At 39.6% G+C, this 23,154-nt stretch overlaps 1 protein-coding gene and 1 long non-coding RNA gene across 6 annotated transcripts in view; one reads left to right on the top strand and one right to left on the bottom strand.

Annotated features, from left to right (window-relative positions):
* Positions 1-23,154, bottom strand: part of Vps13b (vacuolar protein sorting 13 homolog B) — a 564,858-nt gene that overhangs the window by 89,971 nt on the left and 451,733 nt on the right. For all 4 annotated transcript variants that reach the window (XM_031359340.1, XM_031359343.1, XM_031359341.1 and 1 more), the window contains exons 40-42: positions 11,879-12,075; positions 5,980-6,161; positions 4,396-4,745 (exon numbers count right to left, since the gene is read on the bottom strand). In XM_031359340.1, the coding sequence (XP_031215200.1) occupies positions 4,396-4,745; positions 5,980-6,161; positions 11,879-12,075 (729 nt within the window). The remainder of the gene's footprint in view (positions 1-4,395; positions 4,746-5,979; positions 6,162-11,878; positions 12,076-23,154) is intronic.
* The window catches only part of LOC116082441, a 16,206-nt gene continuing 4,037 nt past the window's right edge, over positions 10,986-23,154 (top strand). Inside the window, exons 1-3 of one of the 2 annotated variants that reach the window (XR_004115307.1) lie at positions 10,986-11,100; positions 21,001-21,081; positions 22,234-22,333. This is a non-coding gene — a long non-coding RNA (uncharacterized LOC116082441). Of the gene's footprint in view, positions 11,101-21,000; positions 21,082-22,233; positions 22,334-23,154 lie in introns of those variants that run through there. The other variant, XR_004115308.1, reaches the window with a different exon arrangement.

Below are 23,154 nucleotides of genomic sequence, written 5' to 3'. Positions count from 1 at the left end.
AAGGATCTAAATTTCCAAGTAGCTTATCAATTTGCAGGTAAAAGGAGGCAACAGCAGATACCTCTCTTGAGTGGACCTCTGTTTTCTGGCTCAGGATCTAAAGAATGCCTCACTCTAGAGTTTTCCCCTTTACTGAGGAGAGGGGGAAGTAAAGGGTAACCTAATTCAGAAGCAAGACAATGCAGGGGATTGGGATGATGCAGGGAATTAGGAAGCATAAAGCCCAAGAAGTCTACAGTACTACTCAGTGGTACTCAGCCAGTGTAGAGACCAAACCTAGAACTCCATCAGCAAAAACTTGGAAATAGAGTCCAACCTCGGCCATGCAGAATACCAGGTGGCTGTTCTATGGTTGCAGGCCATGAGGAGAACCTGAGAAACATTCTACCTCCTCCTCTTCCTTTTCTTCCTCTTCTTTCTCCTCCTCCTCCTCTCTCTCTCCTTCTCCTTCTTCTTCTTCCTCCTCTTCAATCATTTATCCATTCTTGCTTAACCTCTCAATTCTCATGGTGCAGAATTGCTTAACAAGCACACTAATCCGCAAAGATAATTTGGCTGAGACCCAAGTACTTATGACCATTAGTGCTCTCTTACATGAGTTTTAACTGTTCCTCATGAGTGTAAACTATGGGTGCCGTTTGGATTCAGACAGCAGCTTTACTTGGACTGTGCCTAGAGCACTAGCTGGATTTCAAGTCTCCATTTTTACGGTATTCCAGTTCTGCCCCGGCTTCCCAAAGTACTCCCACGCTACTTGGGCTTCATTACTCAGTCAAGCATCAAGCTGTCTCCTGCCCCAGTCAGTTCCCTCTGCTGGGACTTCTATCCCTCTTATGTCTTGTTGGATTGGCCTGCTTGTATTTGGCCTCCTGGTTCTTCTATTTAAAGTCAGTGCCTCAAAGTAGCTCTCTGAAATCCTGTCCATGCCTGACTAGGTTCCCATTTGATGCTGACATGACACTATTCATCAGCTTCAGAGTACCTGTTTGCTTTTTTTTTTATTACCTGGAGAAGGAATAGGACCTATATGTTTTACAACTTTACCACTTATACTCATAGTAATTCCTGATGCTTGACTGTTCAATAAACACTTAGGAAACAAACAAACAACAAAAACAAATCTTTGTTTTCTAACTATGCTGGGAAGTAAGCTCAGAGCTAGGTGCCCAGTCAAGCCTTGACCAATGAAACACACCCTAGCCTAACTCTAATAATAACAGTGGTAAAGCATGTTGACTTTGTAAAAACTATTTTAAAAGTGAACTTAAACATCTAATTTTATGCTCAGATATAACTGCTAGCCACAGTTGGAATGAAAATTTTCAGGCAATCTTTTTTTTCCTTCTGAATCTCCTGGCTGTTACTATGTGCCTACTTTATCCAATCCTACTTAATGTATTTATCTAAAACCTTTAATCAACTAGAATCACAGTGTGTAATTAGTTTTGATGAGATTTTTCCACTTGGTATTATGTAATCAAAATATAATCAAAATAAACTACCCTCCTTGTAAGCATCTCTCCCTCCTTTCCATGAGAGAGTAAAACCATGAACAAGAGAGGATACGGCTCCAATTCCCACTCACTTATACATCCTGAGGTTAAAATTTACTTTTCATAATGAATTGGGATCAATCTTAACACAGATGTTAAGTTACCAGCTAGAGGTTGAAAAAATCATATTCCTCTCCTCATCCCTAAAAAATGATGAGGGTTTAATAAATGATGAGGGTTTTAGGAAAAAAATGTAAATTAAGGAACGTAACAGGGTTGTTTATATTTTTTAAAGAACACTTGAGGTCTTCAGGGAACTGTTTCTCAAATGTTCCTTCATCTATGGAATTTATTATAGCTATAATAAACTTCAACATTTTTTGGAATGTTTTAGATTCTGTTATATTGAAAAGCTTATATTCATTTATATGACATCATCTATACTGAGTCCCAGAATGCTTGTAGCACTGTGTAGTTAAAAGATAGCTTATTCATATTTTAAGTTCATATCATGTTAAAGAAGCAACTACATGGCTATCGGTATGTTTGGTAAATAAGAGATGTGAGTGTACCTCCTTTTAAATATTTTTTGTTCAAACCAGGAAAATAAGCACAGAAAGCCAAAAAAAAAAAAAAAAGTGGTATACATGCACACAAATGCATGTGTGTGGGGGGGAGGAAGGGAGAAGGGGGGGAGTTAGTTCTATAACCATAGAAATCAAGAACCAATGAAAGGTGATGTTAAGTTTGAACTTATGACCCGACAGTAAAGGACCAAACTGTTTCATGCCTGATAATATGATTTTAAAAAGTAGATGGAGAACTCAAATGTTTTACTCTACTCATTAAGTTCATTTTCATTGTCAATAACTACAGTATATGTCAGCATTATTAAACATATAATAAAATTCAAGTTTCAGAATAAACCTCCTCATAAAGACAATAAACTACACTCAGGACAGACAAAAATGAGCACAAGCAGCCTTTATCATCCTGTTTCAATGGCAAAGCCCTCTGATTTCAAAGTAGTGTACTTTCAGATTCACTTTAGGATACTCACGGGTCCAATGCCTACCACATTAAAGCTTGGTGGCAAGTACCCTTGACATGGGAGGAAACAAGAAAATTATAGCGACAATTACAGAAGCATATCCTCTCGTGGCTCATGTTAACATTGCCAAATCCCTGTATAAATCAGAACCAACTATTCCTAGAATGTACCTGCCAGCAATCTGCTGTGTGACACATGGCTCTACTTAATGGGATATTCCTTCAAGGCACTGTACTCACCAGTCACTCATTCACAGTCTGATGTGGGTTAGAACATTTAAATATTTATGTACCATATTTTATTTATGTATATAGCTGTGTCTAGGAGAATATTTTTTCTCTGTAAGAAACCAATATTTTGAAGGCCATTTTGCAGTAGTTGCTACATATGAGATTGCTTATAAAGCTCTGATACTAAGACAAAAATGTCCTGGATTTAAATGTTCAAGAATTCTTCTCTATTTTCTACGTTTGTTTTTTATTAAATGCATTGTTCAAAAAATTGAAGCTAGAAATTGGAGCTATGGAAGTTTTTTTCACATTGCTATTTGAACCAGCTGCAAAGATTTCGATCACACTAGCTCTTATTTTACGCATGTCCTTTGCAACACGAAAACCATGGAATGCCCTTAAAAAAGACTTTAAATACAAACCAGATGTGTTATCTTCTTTCCCTTTGCTATTGCAGTACCACGTTAAGCAATTAATTCCTTAGTCTTATATAGGTCTTCATGCATATAAAGCAAATATTAAATTTTATTTCTATAAGATCTAATTCTCATAAACATTTTAGGTTAGAGAACTTGAAAAATTTAGAACTATTTATTTCATAAAATTGTTTCCATAAAGATCCTCAAGATATTCTCATAAAAATTCCCCCTAAGTTCTCTTCCTTGTCCCCAGGAAGCTCCTTTACAGGAGCAAATCCCCTCCCACAGCCTCTAGTGCCTGCCACTGAGAGAGCTCAACACAGGACTCGGACTGGGAAGCCATCGCCACAACTGTGAGGAGCATGCACAAAATGGCGACATATGTCTTAGCATAAATGGTGACTAAATGTGAGGGCAACAATGAAAATCAATACAAATGCAGAAGGGATTTGTTGTGTTATCATCCAAATATTCTGTGGGACTGTTTCCATTCTGCAGACACAGGTCGTTTTCCTATTTTAAGTATGCCATTTACCATTGGTTTATATTCCATCTGTTTTCTGATGTGAGTAATTGCTATAAAAGATACAAGAAAAAATTATTAAAGTTATTACAATTCTCTATGAATATTAGGATCCATTCTGCAGTGCTTTCTAGTGAATCAAAAGACAAGATGTCCGCAAAGGAAAACCAAGACTGCTTTGTTTCCAGGTTCTAGCCCGTGGCTCCTTCATGTTTTTGTTTGAGCATCTGGAAGGCTTAATTTAGGTCCTAATTCTATAGTGGATGTTCAGACAGTCTGGTACATACCAAAGTTGAAGTTTTAGCTAGACAGAACCATAGCACTTCAAAAAAAAAATTCTCAGAAATAAGTTACTCTCAACTCAGATACGGTAAATGGGCTCTAAGTGGATGGCATGACCTTGACACATATGTCAACCCACGATCTCCAGAGTGTGTAAAGAGAACTCTGTGTCACTTTATCTAAGCAGATGCTATGACTCTGATGAGTGTCCACCCATGATCTCCAGGGCTTTGTAAAGAGAGCACTTGCATCACTTTTTCTAAACAAAGTGGTGCCCTCAATCCCTTCACCCCTCACATTCGGGTTTGGGTTTAACCTATAATTAAGTGGTAACACGGAGTGTGCAGTAAAAAGATTGAATGAGGCAAAACTGTAAATGCTTCTGGGATGTGCATACCTGTTGCCACGCTTGTACTGCAGTGTTTAGGGAATGAACTACATGCTGCCCAAAGTTGACAAGCACAGAGTCCACTATGACGGTGCAGTCCAGCAGCTTCTGCACTCCATCGCTGGAAACTGCCATCTGTCCACAGATGCCAAAGGGTCTCACCACACTTTGCATCGTGACATTTCTGCATTCGAGAAGTTTGCAATCCACCTGAGATGAGAACTGGATCTCCTGGCAGACAGGACCACTGTTCCACTGCCGAAGATACAGGTTCGGTTCCCTGAAGGCAATGATCATGTATTCCAGTTCAGATGGCACATTTTTATCAGAAATGAATGGCTGTAGGTGCTGTGGTGAAGCTTTTAAGAAAATAAGAAAAAGAGCAATTAAGATGTGCCAATCCTTCATGGAAACAAATGAGGGAACATTTAAATGATTCACTTTGTTCTTTAGTACTTGATATTAACAGATTTAAACAATTGCTTTGAAAATGTTAAAATCTTTGAAGTACCATTTGACATCTGAAGATACATTCTTTTCTTCAATCAGGTAACTTAAATGTGTATTGCTCAAAGATTATTTTTACTTCCACAGATAAAAATGTTTGATCACAGTAACAAATAAGAGGAGACAACCATCTAAATCTTTGTATCTACCAACAAAATCTCTAAAACAACAAAAACATGACTCTAGAAAAAGCAGTTAAACTCTATTCCTGCTGTAACAGCAAGATGCTGGACAGCAGCTATCATGGCTGTAATCTCCTCTCCTCCATAACATGGAAGTTCAAGACCTAAAACCTAAATCAAGCTGGGCAGTGGTGGCACATGCCTTTAATCCCAGCACTTGGAGGGCAGAGACAGGGAGAGTTCGAGGCTAGCCTGGTCTACAGAGTGAGTTCCAGGACATCCAGAGCTACACAGAGAAACCCTGTCTTGGGGGAAAAAATACTCAAAAACCAAAAAACCCTAAATCAAACTGAATTATCCTTGAAAAGAGTTGATACTAAATACAACAATTGAGAAATAATTATTCAAGTAACACTGGGAATTTATAGGAATCTATTTTTGCTACAGAGGGAATTTATTTATATTCTTTTAAGTGTATAAAAATATGGGTCTTTGAAGAATTGAGTTTGTTTGTTCCTTGGAGGGGAAACTGGGAAAAGAAAAATCATATGACATGTAAATAAAATATCTAATAAAAAAAGAAAAAAAATGGGTCTTGTAATTTAAGGAGAATGTTCTCATCTTTATAGAGTAAGTACCTTGAACTAAGGAGATAAATATCAAGTTCTTTTGGGATCTATTTTCCAATAATGTATAATACAGACTAAAATAATGCATTTTTTTCAAAAAGATCTTAATGGGTATAACAGTAAAGCCTGCAGCTAAAATAAAATAAAACAACACACTTCCTTGAAAATTCTCTTAGAAAATGTGTCACTGAGGAGTAGGGCACTTGATCAGCTTTAGAGTAACCCTGGAGTGTCCAGTGCCCATGCTGGGAACTGTGAGGTGCCATGTGAGGAACACTCAGGACCACAGCAATGGCACTAAGAAGGTGTTCTCTTGATGCTGAAGTGATGCATACCTGTGCCTAGTTGGTCCAGGTGATGGCAAAGATGGAATTCCAGATGAGCAAACTGGAAGGACATGCACAGGGATGGGATGAACCATGGGGTAAAACACGAGTCGACTCTGGTGCAAGCAGCCAGGGCTGTTGGAGTTATGAGCGGTTCGCAAGTGCTTTGAGAACCGGATTCACTTGCAGAGCTGTGGAAAACCAAAGGCGCTCAGCAACCTCCATTCTTAATACCACAGAAGCACAATGTCTATAGAAAATGCCTTTAAAGCCAGTACCGAAAACCCTATAATCAATATACTTATCATCAACTCTCATGGACTACTATCACACAAGAGCTTTTTACTTTTAAATTCAGTTTATGTTGAATATTCTACAAATAATTTGAATTATTTGCAGAAAACTTTCCAATTACTCTTTAGCCTCCACTCATGTTGACTTAGATCAAATCCAATTTATGCCTATATTCTTTTCACAAAACGTATGGACAGTTTAGTGTCCTATTATAAGGGGAACACAATTCTGAGTATGCCTCCCTCAGCTGTTGGAAATGCTAACCCTTCCTGTGTCATGCAAATGTCTCATGGTTGTCTCACATCTCTATCTTGTCCATACTTACATTCTGTGAGGTCATCTAGACTCTTTATTGAAGACCCAGTGATTATTGTATTAAGTGGCATAATATGCCATAACCATGCATAAAGAATGTAGTCCATTGGAAAATCAATTACACTACATGAATTCTCTCTTAACTTGCCTATACTCTCAAAATTACATTCTATGGTTATTTGGCTAACATGAAGAGTTCAAGGTGTCTAGTCTCAGAAGAAGCCAGCCCTTGGCTTTCAGAGATCCGCAACTCAACTGGTAACACACTGCCATCTATAAACACCACATGACAGAATCATCTCCTGGGGAAGGACAGTTGATGTGCTGTAGAAGTGGATACAGGACAGGACTCAGGGCCTTCCAAAATAACAATAACAACTCACATCACCTTTCTGGGTTGAAATATATGGCATAATGAGTTCCTAGGGAATGTGAGACTATTTAAATTTTGGGAAGTGAGATGCTTGCTCTCAGCAACTATGATATACTTCTGCATTATTTTAGACAATTATCAATTATCCTTGGTTTCACCCAGAAAAATGTATAGGGTACAATCAAGAAGAGTTCCAGCCAGTTAAAGGTTCAGTAAATGACTCTTATTCTTTTGCTCTGAAAACTTAGATGAGGGGGAAAAAAATGAAGCAAAGAAAGTGACTTGAAGTTTATGGGCTTCTAGGTTGTAAAAGTCAAAGAGCGGGACAGAACAGGTACCTGTAGTTTGCTCAGACATGACACTCAGCTGTCCTGTATCCTAAGTTAAGAATGCTAAAGTAGGAGGTGGAAAACATGTACTGTCCCTTTCTAGAATCTAAGCAAAGAGTAGCAGACATGGGTTAGCCTCCAACTATTGGCAGCAGTTTCAATGTGACGACATAAATGTGTTCTTAACACAGCCAGTACTCAATACATCATACATGCTAAAGTCATGATTACATTTTGGAAGAAAATGCAAAAAAAAAAAAAAATCAACCAGGGACTTTTAAGTTACTCTGAATGCTATTAAATTCACAAATATGCTAATGTTTTACCCAACACTAACGATCTAAAACATACACTACGACCATACAAACATCTATTCATCCCATGTCAAATGGGAGAATAGACTATTAAACTGCAAGTCAGTAGGTGTTACTTTATAGTTAACTTTAAGAAAATTTATACAGAACAGTAATTAACAATGATCTTTACTTGCTAACTCACAAGGAAAGACTTTCAAAACTTCATTTTGTTCAAGTCTTTATACCAAAATGTAGGAAAACTGAATTATGCAAATACTGAAAAGGTAAAAAGTTCCTTAATTTTTGATTCTTGGTCCTATTACCATAATCACAGGGCAATATACCTGATATAATGAATAGAGAAAGAAACAAAGTTAAAGCACATGAAAAAACCTCAGTGATGCTATCTAACTGATACTACACTGCATTAATCAATAGCTGTACTATTTTGTAAACTGTATTATAGAAGCCCTGAGCAAGGAGACTTTTCTGCTTAAGCTGCAATAACTTTTCTGACTGTGGATCATCATTCCTTTTGTGGCAGATTTTTACAATTACTCAAAATAACCTGCAGCTTTTCTGACAACTCCTCACTTTCTCCTGCTAACCGTAGGCCTTTTCTGTTACTCTTTAAAAAAAAAAATATTACATCCGAAATGCTGACCCCTCTCTACCTCACCTTACAGGATTCCCCTCCCCGTATCCCCACACCTTGGTCTATCAAGTCTCTGCAGGATTAGACACATCCTATCCTACTAAGGTCAGACAAGGCAGCCTTCTACTGTATGTGTACCAGGAGCTTCTGGTGCCATAGCCACTACTTAATAGCATAATCAGATCCATAGGTACTACCATAGGGACTGCCTGAGTGTCCTCACAAAGGGACACTAATTGGATTCCTGTTGTCGACTGTAACTTCAAAAATCATAGTTTCCACCACTGCCATAGTTATCTCCACCAAAATTGCCTCCTTCATTGTGACCATCATGTCCTCCTTTACCACTATTTCTACCACCTTGGTTTCCATATCCTAGTCCACTATGATAACTTCCTATATTACTATAACCATGACCACTACCACAGTGGCTACCACCATCAATACCTCCATAATCGCCTCTGGTGTCACCATCTTTACCACCAGATCCTCTTCTATTTCCATAATTACACCCACCACTATAGTTACTACCATCACCTCCAAACCCATTATCCAGTGTCTCTACCACCATATCCCACTCCACTACTATAACTGGACCACCAACATAGTTGCCACCATCACTTCTTGGGTCTTTGTGAATTTTACATCATGCACCCCAATCCCACTCATCTCCCCCTCCCCTTGAAATGCCCTGTACCCTTGTAATCTCCCCCAACAGAGAAAAAAAATGTGTTCTGGAAGCTGTAGTGTGTCACGGTGTACCTCACAGTACACCCTTTTGTCCACACTGCTTCACTTGTTGATGTTCATTGCAGTGACTTGTTGGTCTGGCTCCAGGTCTCCAATTTCTGCAACTATGTCAATACTGGAACCTTACTAGGACTCCTCTTGGATATCCTGTTGTTGCCCTGTGTCATGAAGATCCTGTAGTTTCGGATCTATAGAACGGACACCTTCATATACTCCAGCAATTCATGGATGGTGTAGATTTTGGGATGGGCCAATTCAAATCCTTGGATCTGGGCTTGGGGGTTGCTGAACTGCTGGTCACACCACTACGGTGAGCTCTCCTGCCCATTGTTGGTTGGCCCATCCAATGCTGCAGCCAGCAAGGGGCACAGTCAACTTTCCTGCTCTTATGCCCTCAGTACTGGATCTCTATGCCCACGCCACACAGGCCAGTTCTACTGTGTTGCCCAGGTGAGGAGCAGGGCCCACTCTCCCATTATATCCACCATCACCCCTTCTATAACCACCACCTCTGCCACCACTGCTCCCATCACAGCATCCTGCTCTACTAAAGGTTCCTCCATGACTTATAAAAAGTCCACATCCACCTTCATGATCTCTGTGTTTCAGGTTACACTTCTTGTTTTCACTTCTCAATTATGCTCATTAATAGTGTGGTATTTTCTAAATGACAATTTTTATCAATTGTAGCATGGCCATCAAGCAAATCCTCTCTTTTTATCCTCATTCTGCTTGTCTTCTCTAGGTCTCAGGCTTGCCACATCTTTTCAAGTAGCTTCTTAAAAAATATTCTTCTGAGTCTTACTTTAATAGCATTGTAATCATTTTCTTTACTGCTCAGTGAGCAGCAGGCTTTATAAACCTCTTCTAGAAGCAGCTCTCTTGCAACACAAGAGCAAGCCACAACACCAAAGCTCCTGGAACATCATCACACAAACTAACTGTGCCCATTTCTCAGCATGTTCTCTTAACAGCCACCTGTAGTTCCAAGCTCAGAGCAGAGTATCTCCTCAACTGCTCTGCTTCCTTTCCCACATGGCCCTCCATTTTGAGACCAGACTTGCTTTTTCCAGCATTAGTTCAATATTAATAGTAATTTCTTATGTTAAATTCTAAACCAATTATAATTACATTTCATTAATATCAGTTTCTACTTGAAAAGGTATTCATCCTAAACAATTTTAAGTAAGATTAACTGCAAAGTATTAGGTAATGTGAAAAATCCCCACCAAGGGCCAAAGGTCTGTTACTGCAACGTCAACAGTCAATGGAAAAGTGGCTTCATGTGACGGGCTGTATACACTCCTGTCCTCTAAGGGCTTCGCACTTCAACAGTGCCGAAGTCACAACAGCAATTCTTATGACTACTTCAGAGTCAGAGGAATTGACCTTGTCTGGAGAACTTCTTTCCATGGTGAAAATACATTCTTCTATAATTCGAATCAAGAAATCATTTCTAACTGGATACTCTTGATGAAACAGTTTTTAAAAATTAGCTTAACTGTCTCAGGCTTATTCTCTGAAATATCCTGGTGTTTGATGAGGTAACTTCTCCTTTGAGGAAGCAATTTTCCTCCGCATTTGCTAGTTCCCTGGAGGGTCAGTACTTTTTGATTTGTAAAATCAAGACCCTATGCTCTCACTGACAACATGCTACTTACTAGGTAATATACTGGAAGGTCATTAACTTTACAGAGCCTAGATGACCTGGAACCAGAATATATAAAGCTAAAAACATTACTTATTATGAAACATACAATGTAGCCAATGAAAGGCACTGTGAAGCTATATACTAAAACGCTCACCAGAGTGACTTCAGTGTGAGAGCTCCAACAAGCACACATTAATACAAATAAATGCTCTCAGAAGAAAAATAATTTGCCACTATTTACAACATAAAGTAGACATCAGTACAACACAGTGTGTTATGATTATTACATATGGACAGAATTAAAGTTACATAAACAAAACAAAACAATGCTTGATTTGCAAAAGCACTGGAGTGGTGTATGTCTTCTTTCCCATTAGTGCCTGAATGTTATCCAGTGAGAAAAGGAAGGGAGTGGACCAGAAACTAAGGCAGCAGGCACTAATGCTGACCATGCGGAGGACTGAAAGGTGAGATAGTGAGAGGAAAGAACAGCAGGGCTCACGGCACATGCTGGCTACTGCCCAAGAAAGGACCCTGATTGAGGCTTACGTTCTGTAACTTTCACAAAAGCATAGAACAAAGGATTAGCAGGGCAAGTAAACCAGGAAACATGCTGAATATTTGCTGGAGTTATTTCTTTAAGTTTATAAATATACCAAGCAGGTAAATACCACAGATGGGCATAATCTGGAGTTATAATGTGGACTAAAAAGTTCTGGAGACCTGATTTAGAATACCTAGAGCCTACAGCTTCTAAAACTCATTGTGACCAATGAGAGAGACCTCACAGGGCAACGTCAGCTCTTTGAACTTGGTTGGCCATGTTTGCCTAGTGTCTGCAGGTTATCTCTTAAAGTTAAAAAAAATCTTTAAAGATGAACATATTTGAAAGCTTTGATTTTAGGTGTAGATAGTTCCATTTATATAACCTTCCTTTTCCTGCCCTAGGTTTATCTTCATAATATTAAGTAGTCCACCAAGGCACTGAGCTATTTCCTCTGTGTTTTGAGGTTCTGGATAATAGATTTTTTGTTTGATTGACTTCATTCATTATTTTTATTTACAATTAGGGAAATTACTCTTTTGCAAGGGTTCTTGGGCTCTATTATGAGTGAAGCAGCAATAGTGAGGTTTACTTCCTTCTGTCCACAATTCAGGCACATGCCATACTTAGCCCAGTGAAGAGGCACAGGAGAAGAGAGAGATCTGCTGATTCTCTGTCCCTCTCACTTGGCTCTCTGTTACCTTTGGTCATCTGTTGTAGTTTGATTGTTGTTTAGGACTATTCTCCATAGGTCTGAGGACACCAGTTTCTTCTGGTCATGTACAAGATTGATATCTGGCAACTGCAATTCACAAACTTTGCTTTCAGACAGACTGAATTCTTGAAATGCAACAAAAACCTTCTGGAGTTCATCCCAATATTCCAAACTACAAGGGACCTATAGGGAAATAAAGAAACAGTTAAAAGTTATAAGTCAGAAACTATGGGACTAGAGAGATGATTCAGAGCTCTTGCAGGGAAACAGGTTCAGCCTCCAGCACTAAGATGGCGGCAGCTCACAGCTGTCTGTAGCTCTAATTCCAGGAGATATGATACTGTCTTCTGACCTTTGAGAATACCACACATGTACATGATGCACAGTCACACATGCAGGCAAAATACCCATACACATAAAATAAGTAAATAAAAGTTAATAAATTCATAAAAGTTAAACCATACTCTATACTTGTTGAAATATGAAACTGTCAAAGAAGTTATAACATTATGACTTGATAGGAAGACAAAAGGTATAAAAGATAATGCTTTAGCACCTCCTTTCCCATTATATCAATCCTGTTTACTCTACAAGAATCATTAAAAAAAAGAAGACTCAATAGTCAAAACACCCACAGTCTTCTCTATAGAGGAAAAATAATGGAGAACAAGCTCTATACTTCTTCTCTACTACAGTATCCAAAAGACAAGGCTAGAGTTTTGTCTACATACATTAAAGGAACAGTGAGAGGCAAATACTGATTGAAGTTCCTCTGTAGCAAGAGTACACTTTCAGACAAGCAGTGGAAAGATGGAAACCCCAAAGAGATCACCATTCCTCACACAAAAGTAAATTTAGGATAAACCAGAGAAGCTACAAGGTGAGAGCATGAAAGAAAGCTGCTAATTTTGATTTCGAAAGAACAAAGTATTGCTATATATGCAACAAAACTTAGGAGTTAGAAAAAAAGTCACTGATAAAAATAAAATATAAAAAAGTATGCATGCTAAGACAGGCAAGGCAATGACAGACTAGGGACTACTGGTTTAGATAGGAGAAAGATCTTAAAAACCAAGTGGGAAGTGTATGGAAGAATGCATATGTGCTTTAGAGAGGTCCAGCAGTCCAGCTTCACATGCTATAGTTGTGTCAAGATCTAAACAGTCTAGCACATCCCCAGGGATTTCTGCATGGCCCTTGGTAGAAGGCAAGGGAGCTCAGTACAAGCGTGATATTCACCTTGGTCGGTGGGCTGTCTGTAATGTTGTCTTTTATTTCTGATTTAGGAGTCTTACACTTTCCACAACACACATGTAACACCTGCTTTCATAGGGTTAAAGCACAGATCCTAACAGCAACTATTTCACAGAACAAATAAAACTGTCCAGTAGACATGAAAAGCCACCATTACTAATACTTAGCAAATGTGAATCTAAGCAAATATATAACAATGACATTAATATTAATCAATGTATTTATTAATTAATTTATGCATTAGCATGACAGCTTAAGATTGATAGCTCTGCTTTTTGCACAGGTGTTTGAAAAACCCCACATTCCTAGGTACTGTGAATAAGTGCTTATTTCTGCTATTTAGATTATATCTAAGGCTTTGTTTTACTGTGACTGTAATTCAAGAGGGCATGCGCATGTACATGTGCCTCTCATGTATTTTATATGTTTATATATGTACTTCAAGAGTATTAGTAGGAAAAGCAGAAACAACTCAAACATCTATTAGTGTGAACTGCTTAGCTTTACAGAGTGGATTAACACACAATGGTCAAAATGAATAACAAATACCATATAACAGAAGGTACACAGGATATGTTATTACAATTAACATTTTAGTTTTAAAATGACATGTGGTTAATCCTATTTGTCTTAAAAAGTACTCTACTAAGATGTGTTTCCTGTTTTGGAAGCATCCCCTAGCTACCATTCTCAGAGCTGGTAACTACCTTTTTGTGTCGCCTCTGTTTCCAGTATATGCCTCCAACATACAGCATCAGACCCCTTAACTTCTTACACATTAGACTATACTAGACTGAGAACCCCAGATGAAGAAAGGGCATACTATTTTAAAATTTGTCTTTAGCATTTAAAGCAGTTTTGAGGCCATTAATAATAATAATAAAAAAAAGCTTCCCAAGTAAACCTTCCCTTCTTTCCCAAGTGATGTTTAATCAATTGTACTCTTACCTAAAGTGTGAAAGACAGAGATCAGTATCAAGTGCTTTTCTTAATCACGCTTAACATTATTTTCTGAGACAGAAATATTTCACTGAATCTGATTGGATAGACTGGCTGGCCAGCAAGACGCAGGGATTCTCTTGTCTTTGCTTTGAGTGTGGGGATTATAGGTGAGAGTGGCTACACTGGCTTTTCATTAGTGCTTGGGGACTCAGGTCCTCAGGCTTGGTCAGTGTCTTAAGGTAACTTCTACTATAATGAAACACCATGACCAAAAGCAAGTTGGCAGAAGGAAGGGTTTATTTGGCTGACACTTCCGTATTGTATCCCATCACTGAAGGAAGCCTGGACAGACTTACACAATGCAGGAACCTGGAGGAGCTGATGCAGAGACCATGGAGGGGTGCTACTGACTGGCTTGCTCCTCATGGCTTGCTCAGCCTGCTTTCTTACAGAACCGAGCCCAGTAGTCTAGGGATGGCACCACTCATGAAGGGCTGGGCTCTCCCCCATCAATCACTAAGTAAGAAAGTGCCCTCCAGACTGATCTTATGGGGGCATTTTCTCAACTGAGGGTCCCTTTTTTCAGATGAGTTGTGTCAAGCTGACATAAGGCTAGCCACTACAGACAGTAGATATTTAGCCCACTGACTCACCTCTCATGCCCCATAAGTACAGGATCTTGACTGTGCAAGTGTGAGGGGGGCGATGCTGGTTGAGGAAGAAAAAGACTCAAGATTCACGAGTACACTGAAGCAGATGTGTATGTTTGGGGGACTTAAAAGTAACATATTCATGGAATCCAGTGTTAGTTAGGCATGGTGATATGCACATGTGACCCCAACACTTGTAAGGTGGAGGAAGGATAATCAAAGTTCAAGGTTATCTTCAGCTAGCAGGCACACAGGGCATTTGGGGCTAAGCTGTGCTAAAAGAACAAAACTAAATAATAAGAAAATCAAGGAAAAAAAAGACAGCAATTCTCATTTCTTGCTACTCATGGCAAGCTTGTCTACAGCCTTTTCCCTTTGGGTCTTTATTTCTGTATTCTTTCCAATCTGAAATTCCTATTTTCTTGTTCTCTTGTGTCTAAATCCTTCCTATCTATCTAAGCCCAAATCAAATGCTATCTTTCTTTGAGTCTTTTCAGAAAGCAGTAAGCCTGCTCTTTAGATTAAGGGACTCACAACTAGGGGCAGAAGAAATGTGGGAATGGGGTACACAGGAACCTCAGAAAGGTGTGTAAGAATCTTGGTGGAAGACTGCAGAGTTTGCAAAAGCACATTAACATATTTCAGATAGTGGAATGTAAAGTTCTGCATTCTTGGTGGAGAACTTTACATCTTCAATACAGTTAATAAAATGTTTCTGGCCTTGAACCAGAAATTCTACATCAATGTTAACACACAATAGTCAATGAAAACTGGCTGTCATACTGGGAGTCAGAAGGAAAGAACAGCAGCCAGTTCTAAAGGAATCAGTACATGATTTGAGAACGTCCAAGCTGGAAGCAGTGTGGGAATGAAAGGCGGCTGGCCCAGCACTGGGGACAGAGGGAAAACAACTGTGGGCGTTTAGAAAATGAGGAGCATTAAAGAAAAACTTTGAGCTCACAACTTGTCAGGGACCAACTCCACAGTTAAAACACCTCACTTGGAATATCCCAAGCTACTCAGAAAATTCTGGAGACAATAGAAAACTACTATAGAAATAAGTTCCACTACATGACAGTTATGTGTTTGTCAAGATTTTCAGTTATACGTCCTATTTTTATTGCTTAATGGAAAGAATTAATAAATTTACACGAAAATCTTGTTGAAAACATTTAAATTATATGCCAATTCACATATTTACAAAAGTTAAGAATATATTTGATTTCAATGCCATACCCTTTGGTTTATAGACATAAAGAAACCAAGATAGAGCTAACTGGAGAGCTTTCTTTCTATTGGCTGATTCTCTTAAGGTCAGAAGGTGCTATTCAGGGAGCTTGGGGGAAAAAAGGTTATCAGCAGTCTCACCTATTTATGAAAACTGCAATAAGAATCTGCCAGGCAAGACATGTTCTCTGGGCAATAGTGGCATAAGTGTCAGGGGTGACCTACTGCTTTCTGAATGGATCTGAGGGTTCCTTATGGGGTGACTCACTGCTTTCTCATTGATTAGATCTGAGGGTTCCTCATGGGGTGGCCCACTGTTTTCTGGTTGATTTGAGAATTTCTTCACAAGAGGAAACTCATGGCTGGGTTTGTAAGCCTGGTCAAGGGCTTGTGGCTGGGGAGGTGCTGAGAGGCAGACCTACTATTATTATATTAATACTGTCTTGAAGATGTACGGACAGAGTGTCCATCGAGGGATACACTGTGACATGCTATAGCTTCCACATGATGTGTACACACACACACACTTTTTACTTTTTAAAATTTTCTTTTGGAGAGGAAGGTTATGAGGGCAGAGGGTGATATGAAGGGATAGGGAAGTAAGTGGGGTTAGGGTACATGATATGAAACTACCAAGGAATCAATAAAAAGTTTTTTTTTTTTTTTAGATATTTTCTTTATTTACATGTAAATTTCTCCTTTCCCAGTTTCCCCTCCAAAAAACAAACAAACAAAACCAACAAGAACAAACCCCTGTTGCCTTCCCGCTCCCCATGCCTGCCACCCCACCCTCTCCCACTTATTGGCCCTGGCATTCCCCTACACTGGGGCATAGAACCTTCATAGGGCTGAGGTCCTCTCCTCCTATTGATGATCGAATTTGCAATCCTCTACTATACACGTGCTGCCAGAACAATCAGACCCATCATGTGCAGTCCTTGGTTGGTGGTTGAGACCCTGGGGGCTCTGAGGGTACTAGTTAGTTCATATTGTTGTTCGTCCTAAGGGGCTGCAAACCCCTCAGCTCCATAGGTCCTTTCTCTAACTCCTTCATTGGGGACCATGTACTCAGTTCAAAAGAAAGTTAAAGGGCTGGGTGGTGGCGGCACATGCCTTTAATCCCAGCACTTGGGAGGCAGAGGCAGGTGGATTTCTGAGTTCAAGGCCATCCTGGTCCACAGAGTGACTTACAGGACAGCCAGGGCTACAAAGAGAAACCCTGTCTCGAAAAACCAAAAAAAAAAAAAGCTAAAAAATAGTGTCTTGTTAAATAGTCATCCTCCAAACTGTCTTCTAAACACTATGTAAATGTACATACTGTATTCAGCCTTCATCAGAGAGGCTTCTTATTATAGTAACAACGATTAATAAGGAAAAAAAACCCTCATAAGTGACCAGAGTGCTGAGAATAGGCGATCCTGTAGTGCTCCGTCCTGGCAGGGACATCTACAGAAGCAGGAGGAGCCAGGGGACAGGAGACATGCACAGCACAGCTGTGGTGCTCATCAACTCAACATGGCTATGGAGAGAGGCCCCTGTCCAGCCAGCCTGGGGACTATTGACAGTTAATGGCTGCTAGTGTAAGAAGTGTCATTTTGTCAGGAGTATGGCCACTGCTAAGTTGTTCACACTCTAGTAGATAATCTCTCAGCCATGTTCATATAATCAACTATAATTAAACTCAGTAGATCTTACACAAAATGAAGACAAATGCTGGAGACATTCTTGGAAGAAGAAAGGTCTCAGCATGAAAGGAAGGGATATGAAAGGAAAGGGTGACACAAGACTCACTTCACACACACATGAAGCTGACAATAAGATGAGCAGGTGTAGTTACCTTCAGTACACTAAAACAGAAGTTAATATGTACTGTTAGCATTTTAAAGAGAATTTTATTCAGTGTTCCAAGTGCCAACTGAACAATTTATTGATAGAAGAAAACTCTGTAGATGGTCATCTTTATACCATCATTTCATTCTAACATTTGAAACAGAAAAGCCTCACTAGGGTTCCATGTGGGAAAAATCCTGGTCCTGGGCATCTTTGGAGGTTTCTTGTCTCATAATGTCATGTCAGGACTTTTTTTTTTTTTAAAGTATATCTTATTTTATATTTGTAAATTTTTTCTCTCTTTTCACCCTACAGGTCCTTTGGTCATATATTACAGCTTCCAATTTAGTGTTTTTATAAAGACCCTAGAGTATGCCAATAAGTGGGTCTCTTCCTCTGTATCCTGTGCCTTTTCTCGGGCTCCTTTTCTTCTGTTTGCTTTGCCTAATTTTGATGTGTTAGTTTTGTTTTATCTTAGTATATTATATTTTATTATTTATCTTTTAAAAGCCTGTTTTCTTTTTCTTTTCTTTTTTAAAAAGATTTATTTATTTTATGTATATGAATACACTGTAGCTGTTTTCAGATACCCCAGAAAAAGGCATCAGATCCCATTACAGATGGTTGTGAGCCAGCATGTGGTTGCTGGGAACTGAACTCAGGACCTCTGGAAGAGCAGTCAGTGCTCTTAACTACTGAGCCATCTCTCTTGCCCTCGCCTGTTATCTTTTTCAAAAGACCAAAGTGAGAGACCAAAATGGGGGTGGATTCAGATGGGAAGGAGGTGAGGAAGAAGTGGGAGGAGCAGAGGGAGAGGAAACCATATCAGTATATATTATGTGAGAAAAAAATATTTTCAATAAAAGGAAAAGAAAAATCCTGGTCCTCGCAAATAAACCACAACTTTTGGGCAACCTGAGTATAAACTACACATCCCTAATTTGCAAAATGAAGCTAATAAAAATAAATTGTTTTTAAGTCAAAGTAAGGATTTTATTTTTATCTCAATGCCATTTGGAGGACATAGAAAAATGATGTAGTAAAATTTACATTTCTAAAAGATTCTAGATAATATAGAAAATGAATTTAAGTGGTAAGTATGGAGGGAAGACAACCCATTAGGAGATTTAAGGGCAAGATATTAGAGTTTGGGTTAGTTGGGGAGACTCCTGGGACCTAACAGTCAGTCTGGATTGCTCAGATATGAGGGTGACACCATGTCAAAGTGGCCTGAGCAACTAACTGCGCAGTGCTGATGACACCCACTGGGATGGGGTGGGCGATTTGCCTTTGGAGAGGATATTTGTGGTATTATGGTTCAGAGGAAGGGCAATCATGAGTTCTCTGGACAAACTTAAATAGAAACACCAATAAGACACTCTAGTAGAAACAGTGAGGAGCTGGATATTGCAGAGACTGCAAGGGGTGTTAATTGTGTTGATGATGCACAACTTACTCCAGTGTCATCCTACCTTACCCGTCCATCAGGGTCTTGTTATGGAGCATAGTAACTAGTGAGGTTTGGGTTATTTATTTGTAAGAAGGTGCTTTTAGTGATAAGTTAGGAATGCAGACTGGCTAGGAATCTGAAATAGGAAGCTGACTGGAGGATAGGGGGGAATAGATACAAATCAGTCTTTAGACAGGAAGGGATAAATCTCAGTTTAGATAGTGAACAGGGAGGAGGGAAAGCAAGGGCCATGTTGCAACTGAGTCTCGATGACATACAAGAGATAGGGTCAATGGCTAAGGTTTTAATAGAAATCCATAGTTACTTCTTTCAGACTTGTTTTGCATGCCATGTTCTTGGTTGAATATTCTTATGGAACTGTAGCTGCGTAGGGGCTTGCGTATAGCATATTCTGAGCAATGCTTTCAAATGATTTCATATAGCTGGGGTATAGCTCTTGCTTAGTGTGAGAGGGGCCCTGGCTCACCCTCCTGCACTACCCACACCCCCAGTTAATGAACAGAGTTAGCTGGCGAGGAGTTAGTTAACAGCATCAGCTCTATGCTATTCTATATCACCCACTTGCACCAGTTCTTTCATTTGGAGGAGTGTGCATGGGCCCACTTGTAAGCAACCTTACTTTCAGCTCACTCACTTCCTTTGTCTCTCAGTTAAAGCTGACATCCCCCAGCTAGTTTCTAGATAAGTAGTGACATAACAAAACTAACAATTGAACATGGTCACATTGTTCTTACAGCTTCATATGGTAGCAATTAATTATTCCCAAGGAAGAGTTGGCTCTGTTTTGTGTGATCTATTTAAAATAACTTTAGTATGAGCTTTTAGGTTTGAAAGAGACCATGTGAATGATTTTTAGTTATATATCTATAACTAAGGATTTATTACTAATGCCTGTACTGAATAACTTGAAAGAAAGATGACTATTCCAAGAAAGGTTGGTTGCCAAAAAATAGTTTAGAGAGCCTGACTATCTAGTACTGAGTCATGGGAAGTGGGAATAAGTGAATTGGTTTCCCTGGGAGACATTCCACATGGAGCACATGGTACATTTCAAATGACTGTCAAGATTATATTTTTTTTATTACATTTTGTTTTCCTATTCACCATTTGACAGGACCTAAAAAATTAGCCAGCCATACATAATAAACTGTACTCTAAGCATATGTGGCCTTTGCATATGAATATATTTTATGCTGTATATCTGCCAGTTGGTAAAAGCACATCTATTTATGCATTTAAAATGTTATTTCACAATTTGTTTCCACTTGATGGCTAATTTGGGAAGATTTGCATGTGTGTTGGCCATTTAAAAATATTTTTGGTACAGAGAATATTCTGGCACTTAATTTGTTTTTATTACTTACTAGTGCTGCCAAGACTATTAGCAGTTACAACTCCCTGTCTGTCCTCGTGCTGAACAGCTCCCACTTCTTTGTGCAGTGGCTGCTGAAGTGAGGCAATTACCCCCTTGTGGGCTCAGCCACACTCTAGCACCTAGGCAAAGGGGGCAAAGGGACTGTCTTTCCTGCACACTCATGCTGCCAGATGGAAGAGACTTAACAACTCAAGTCCATGCCTCTGCCTCCATTGTCCATTCCTTTCCTACCACAAAACAGGTAAGCTTAATGAGCACATAGGACTGATCAGTGAGTATGAAGGCCTTCTTTCTCCACTCCTGGTTCAGGTACTGATGCTTGCTCATGGATGTTTTGTTACTTTCCTTGTTTCTCCCAGCACACTGGTCTCCGAGGATGTCCAGACAACTGATGATCACAACAGAAAGAAAATGCAGTAAAGAAGACACCGGCCTTAAGTGTATGTGTGCGTGGAAGTGTGGAGGTCAGAGTACCATGCTCAGGACCATTAGCTCTCTCCTAATTTGTGGAGTCTGGGAATTTAAGGTTGTCTCGTTTGTGCTAAGGCACCTCTATTCACTAAGCCACCTTGCAGTTCCTACATTTCTTATAATTAGCATATTTCTTATTATTAACTTAGTGAGGAAAATAATTCCATTTTTCAGATAAGCTAATTGTGGCTGGTATAAGGGAACTTGCTTAGAGATGCGCAGTCAGTGGCTATAAAAATTATGCTCTTTCATTATTTAAAGAAAAATTTTATATGTCATTTGCCATTTATAGTTCCTTTTTTATCTTGAGAATTTCACAATACACATTTACTTAGGTCAAATTCACCCCCAGTCTCCACTACTATCCCCCCTTCCGCCCCCGCATCATGTGCATTCTCTCTCTTAAATCCACTGTGCATGCTCAGCACCTGGTGCAGTCTGTTTGTGAGTGACTGTTAGGACTGTTTACTGGAGCATGTACCTTTCATGAGCTACACCCGTGAAGAGAGCTGACACTCTCTCCCTGAATAGCCATTGATTATGAATAGCTTCTCAGCTAAGGATGAGACTTGATGAACCTGCCCCTGCCCATGATGCATGTTTGGATGGTTTGCCCTTGTGCAGGTCTTGTGCATGCAGTCACAGCCATTACTGCTCTTATGCACTTCCTGCTTCTCAAAAAGTAGATTCTTTGGAAGCAAAATGAATGTACAATACATATTCATCTTTGCATTTCCCCAGGCATTTAAACTTTACTCAGGCAGTTTTAATTCGAAGTATTCTTTCAATACTTTGAATGTATTTTCCTGCTTCTTAGTGCTATGATATTTGATAAGAAATCAGATGTTAATCTTAACAACTGTCTATATATGTAATGAGTTGCTTTTCTGGTTGCTTCTAGGATATTTTGTCTATATGGCTATATTTAAGCATACTTACTGGGAGTTCAATGAGCCTCTTAGATACATACAGGCTTGTGTCAATATCACTTTTCATTTAATCAGATATATTTTCTTCCCTTTTCTCTCTTGCCCTAGACTCCCACTCTGCATGTGTTAGCGCATGTGATGGTTTGTCTCAGGTGTCTTATCTGTTCCTTCTCTTCACCCCATGTTATGCAGATACTCTTGGCCAACACATCTCCAGTCATCAAGTCTTTCTAAGCCAGTTGAAGTCTGCCATGCAGCCCCTTCTACTAAATGTATTTAGTAATTATATTTTCCAATTCAAGAATTTCTATTTGTTCTAATTTTTTCACAAGTTAAGCATATCTAATAGGAAATCCTAAAATACTCTGCAACTGAGAACTGTTTTAGGGCTGAAGTGCTGGCAGAGCAGAAAACCCTACAAGTAATTCTGTGATAGGTGCAGTCAGAGCACAGGGCACGCACACACAGTACAGAGTTAGTAAATGTACTGTAGGAAGCTAACTCCAGGCCACAGGTAGAGAGCATATATAAAATATACATAAATTTCATACTTAAGTTTGGGTCACATTTCCAATACAGTTCATTTATATTCAAATAATATACAGCCTCGGCGCTCTGACACACCCAGGATCAGAGGTGAGCAGGAACAAACATCTGTTCCAACACTGGGGGTAACTGGGATAAGTGGGACCAGGCACACAGGAACTCCACCAGCCTAGTGACTTGGGTTCCTTCTGGTCTGTCTGGGCTGGGGTCCAGAACAGACCTTGGGCAAAAGCTCCGCAGCCAGTCCCACAACACCCAGAGGAAGCTCCACTCCCAGGCCCTCTGACACACCCAGGATCAGAGAGCAGACCTTGGGCACAAGTTCTGCAGCCAATCCCATAAAACCCAGAGGAAGCTCCACTCCCAGGTGCGCTGACACTCCCAGGATCAGAGGTAAGCAGGAACCAACATCTGTCCCAACACTGGGAGTAACTGGGACCAGCAGGACCTGGCACACAGGAACTCCACCAGCCCAGTGACTTGGGTTCCTTTAGGTCTATCTGGATTAGTGTTCTGAGCAGACCTTGGGCACAAGCTCTGCAGCCAGTCCCACAACACACAGAGAAA

Source organism: Mastomys coucha, unplaced genomic scaffold (assembly GCF_008632895.1).
Source record: "Mastomys coucha isolate ucsf_1 unplaced genomic scaffold, UCSF_Mcou_1 pScaffold7, whole genome shotgun sequence".
Classification (NCBI taxonomy): domain Eukaryota; kingdom Metazoa; phylum Chordata; class Mammalia; order Rodentia; family Muridae; genus Mastomys; species Mastomys coucha.
This window is presented reverse-complemented; position numbering and strand designations above follow the sequence as displayed.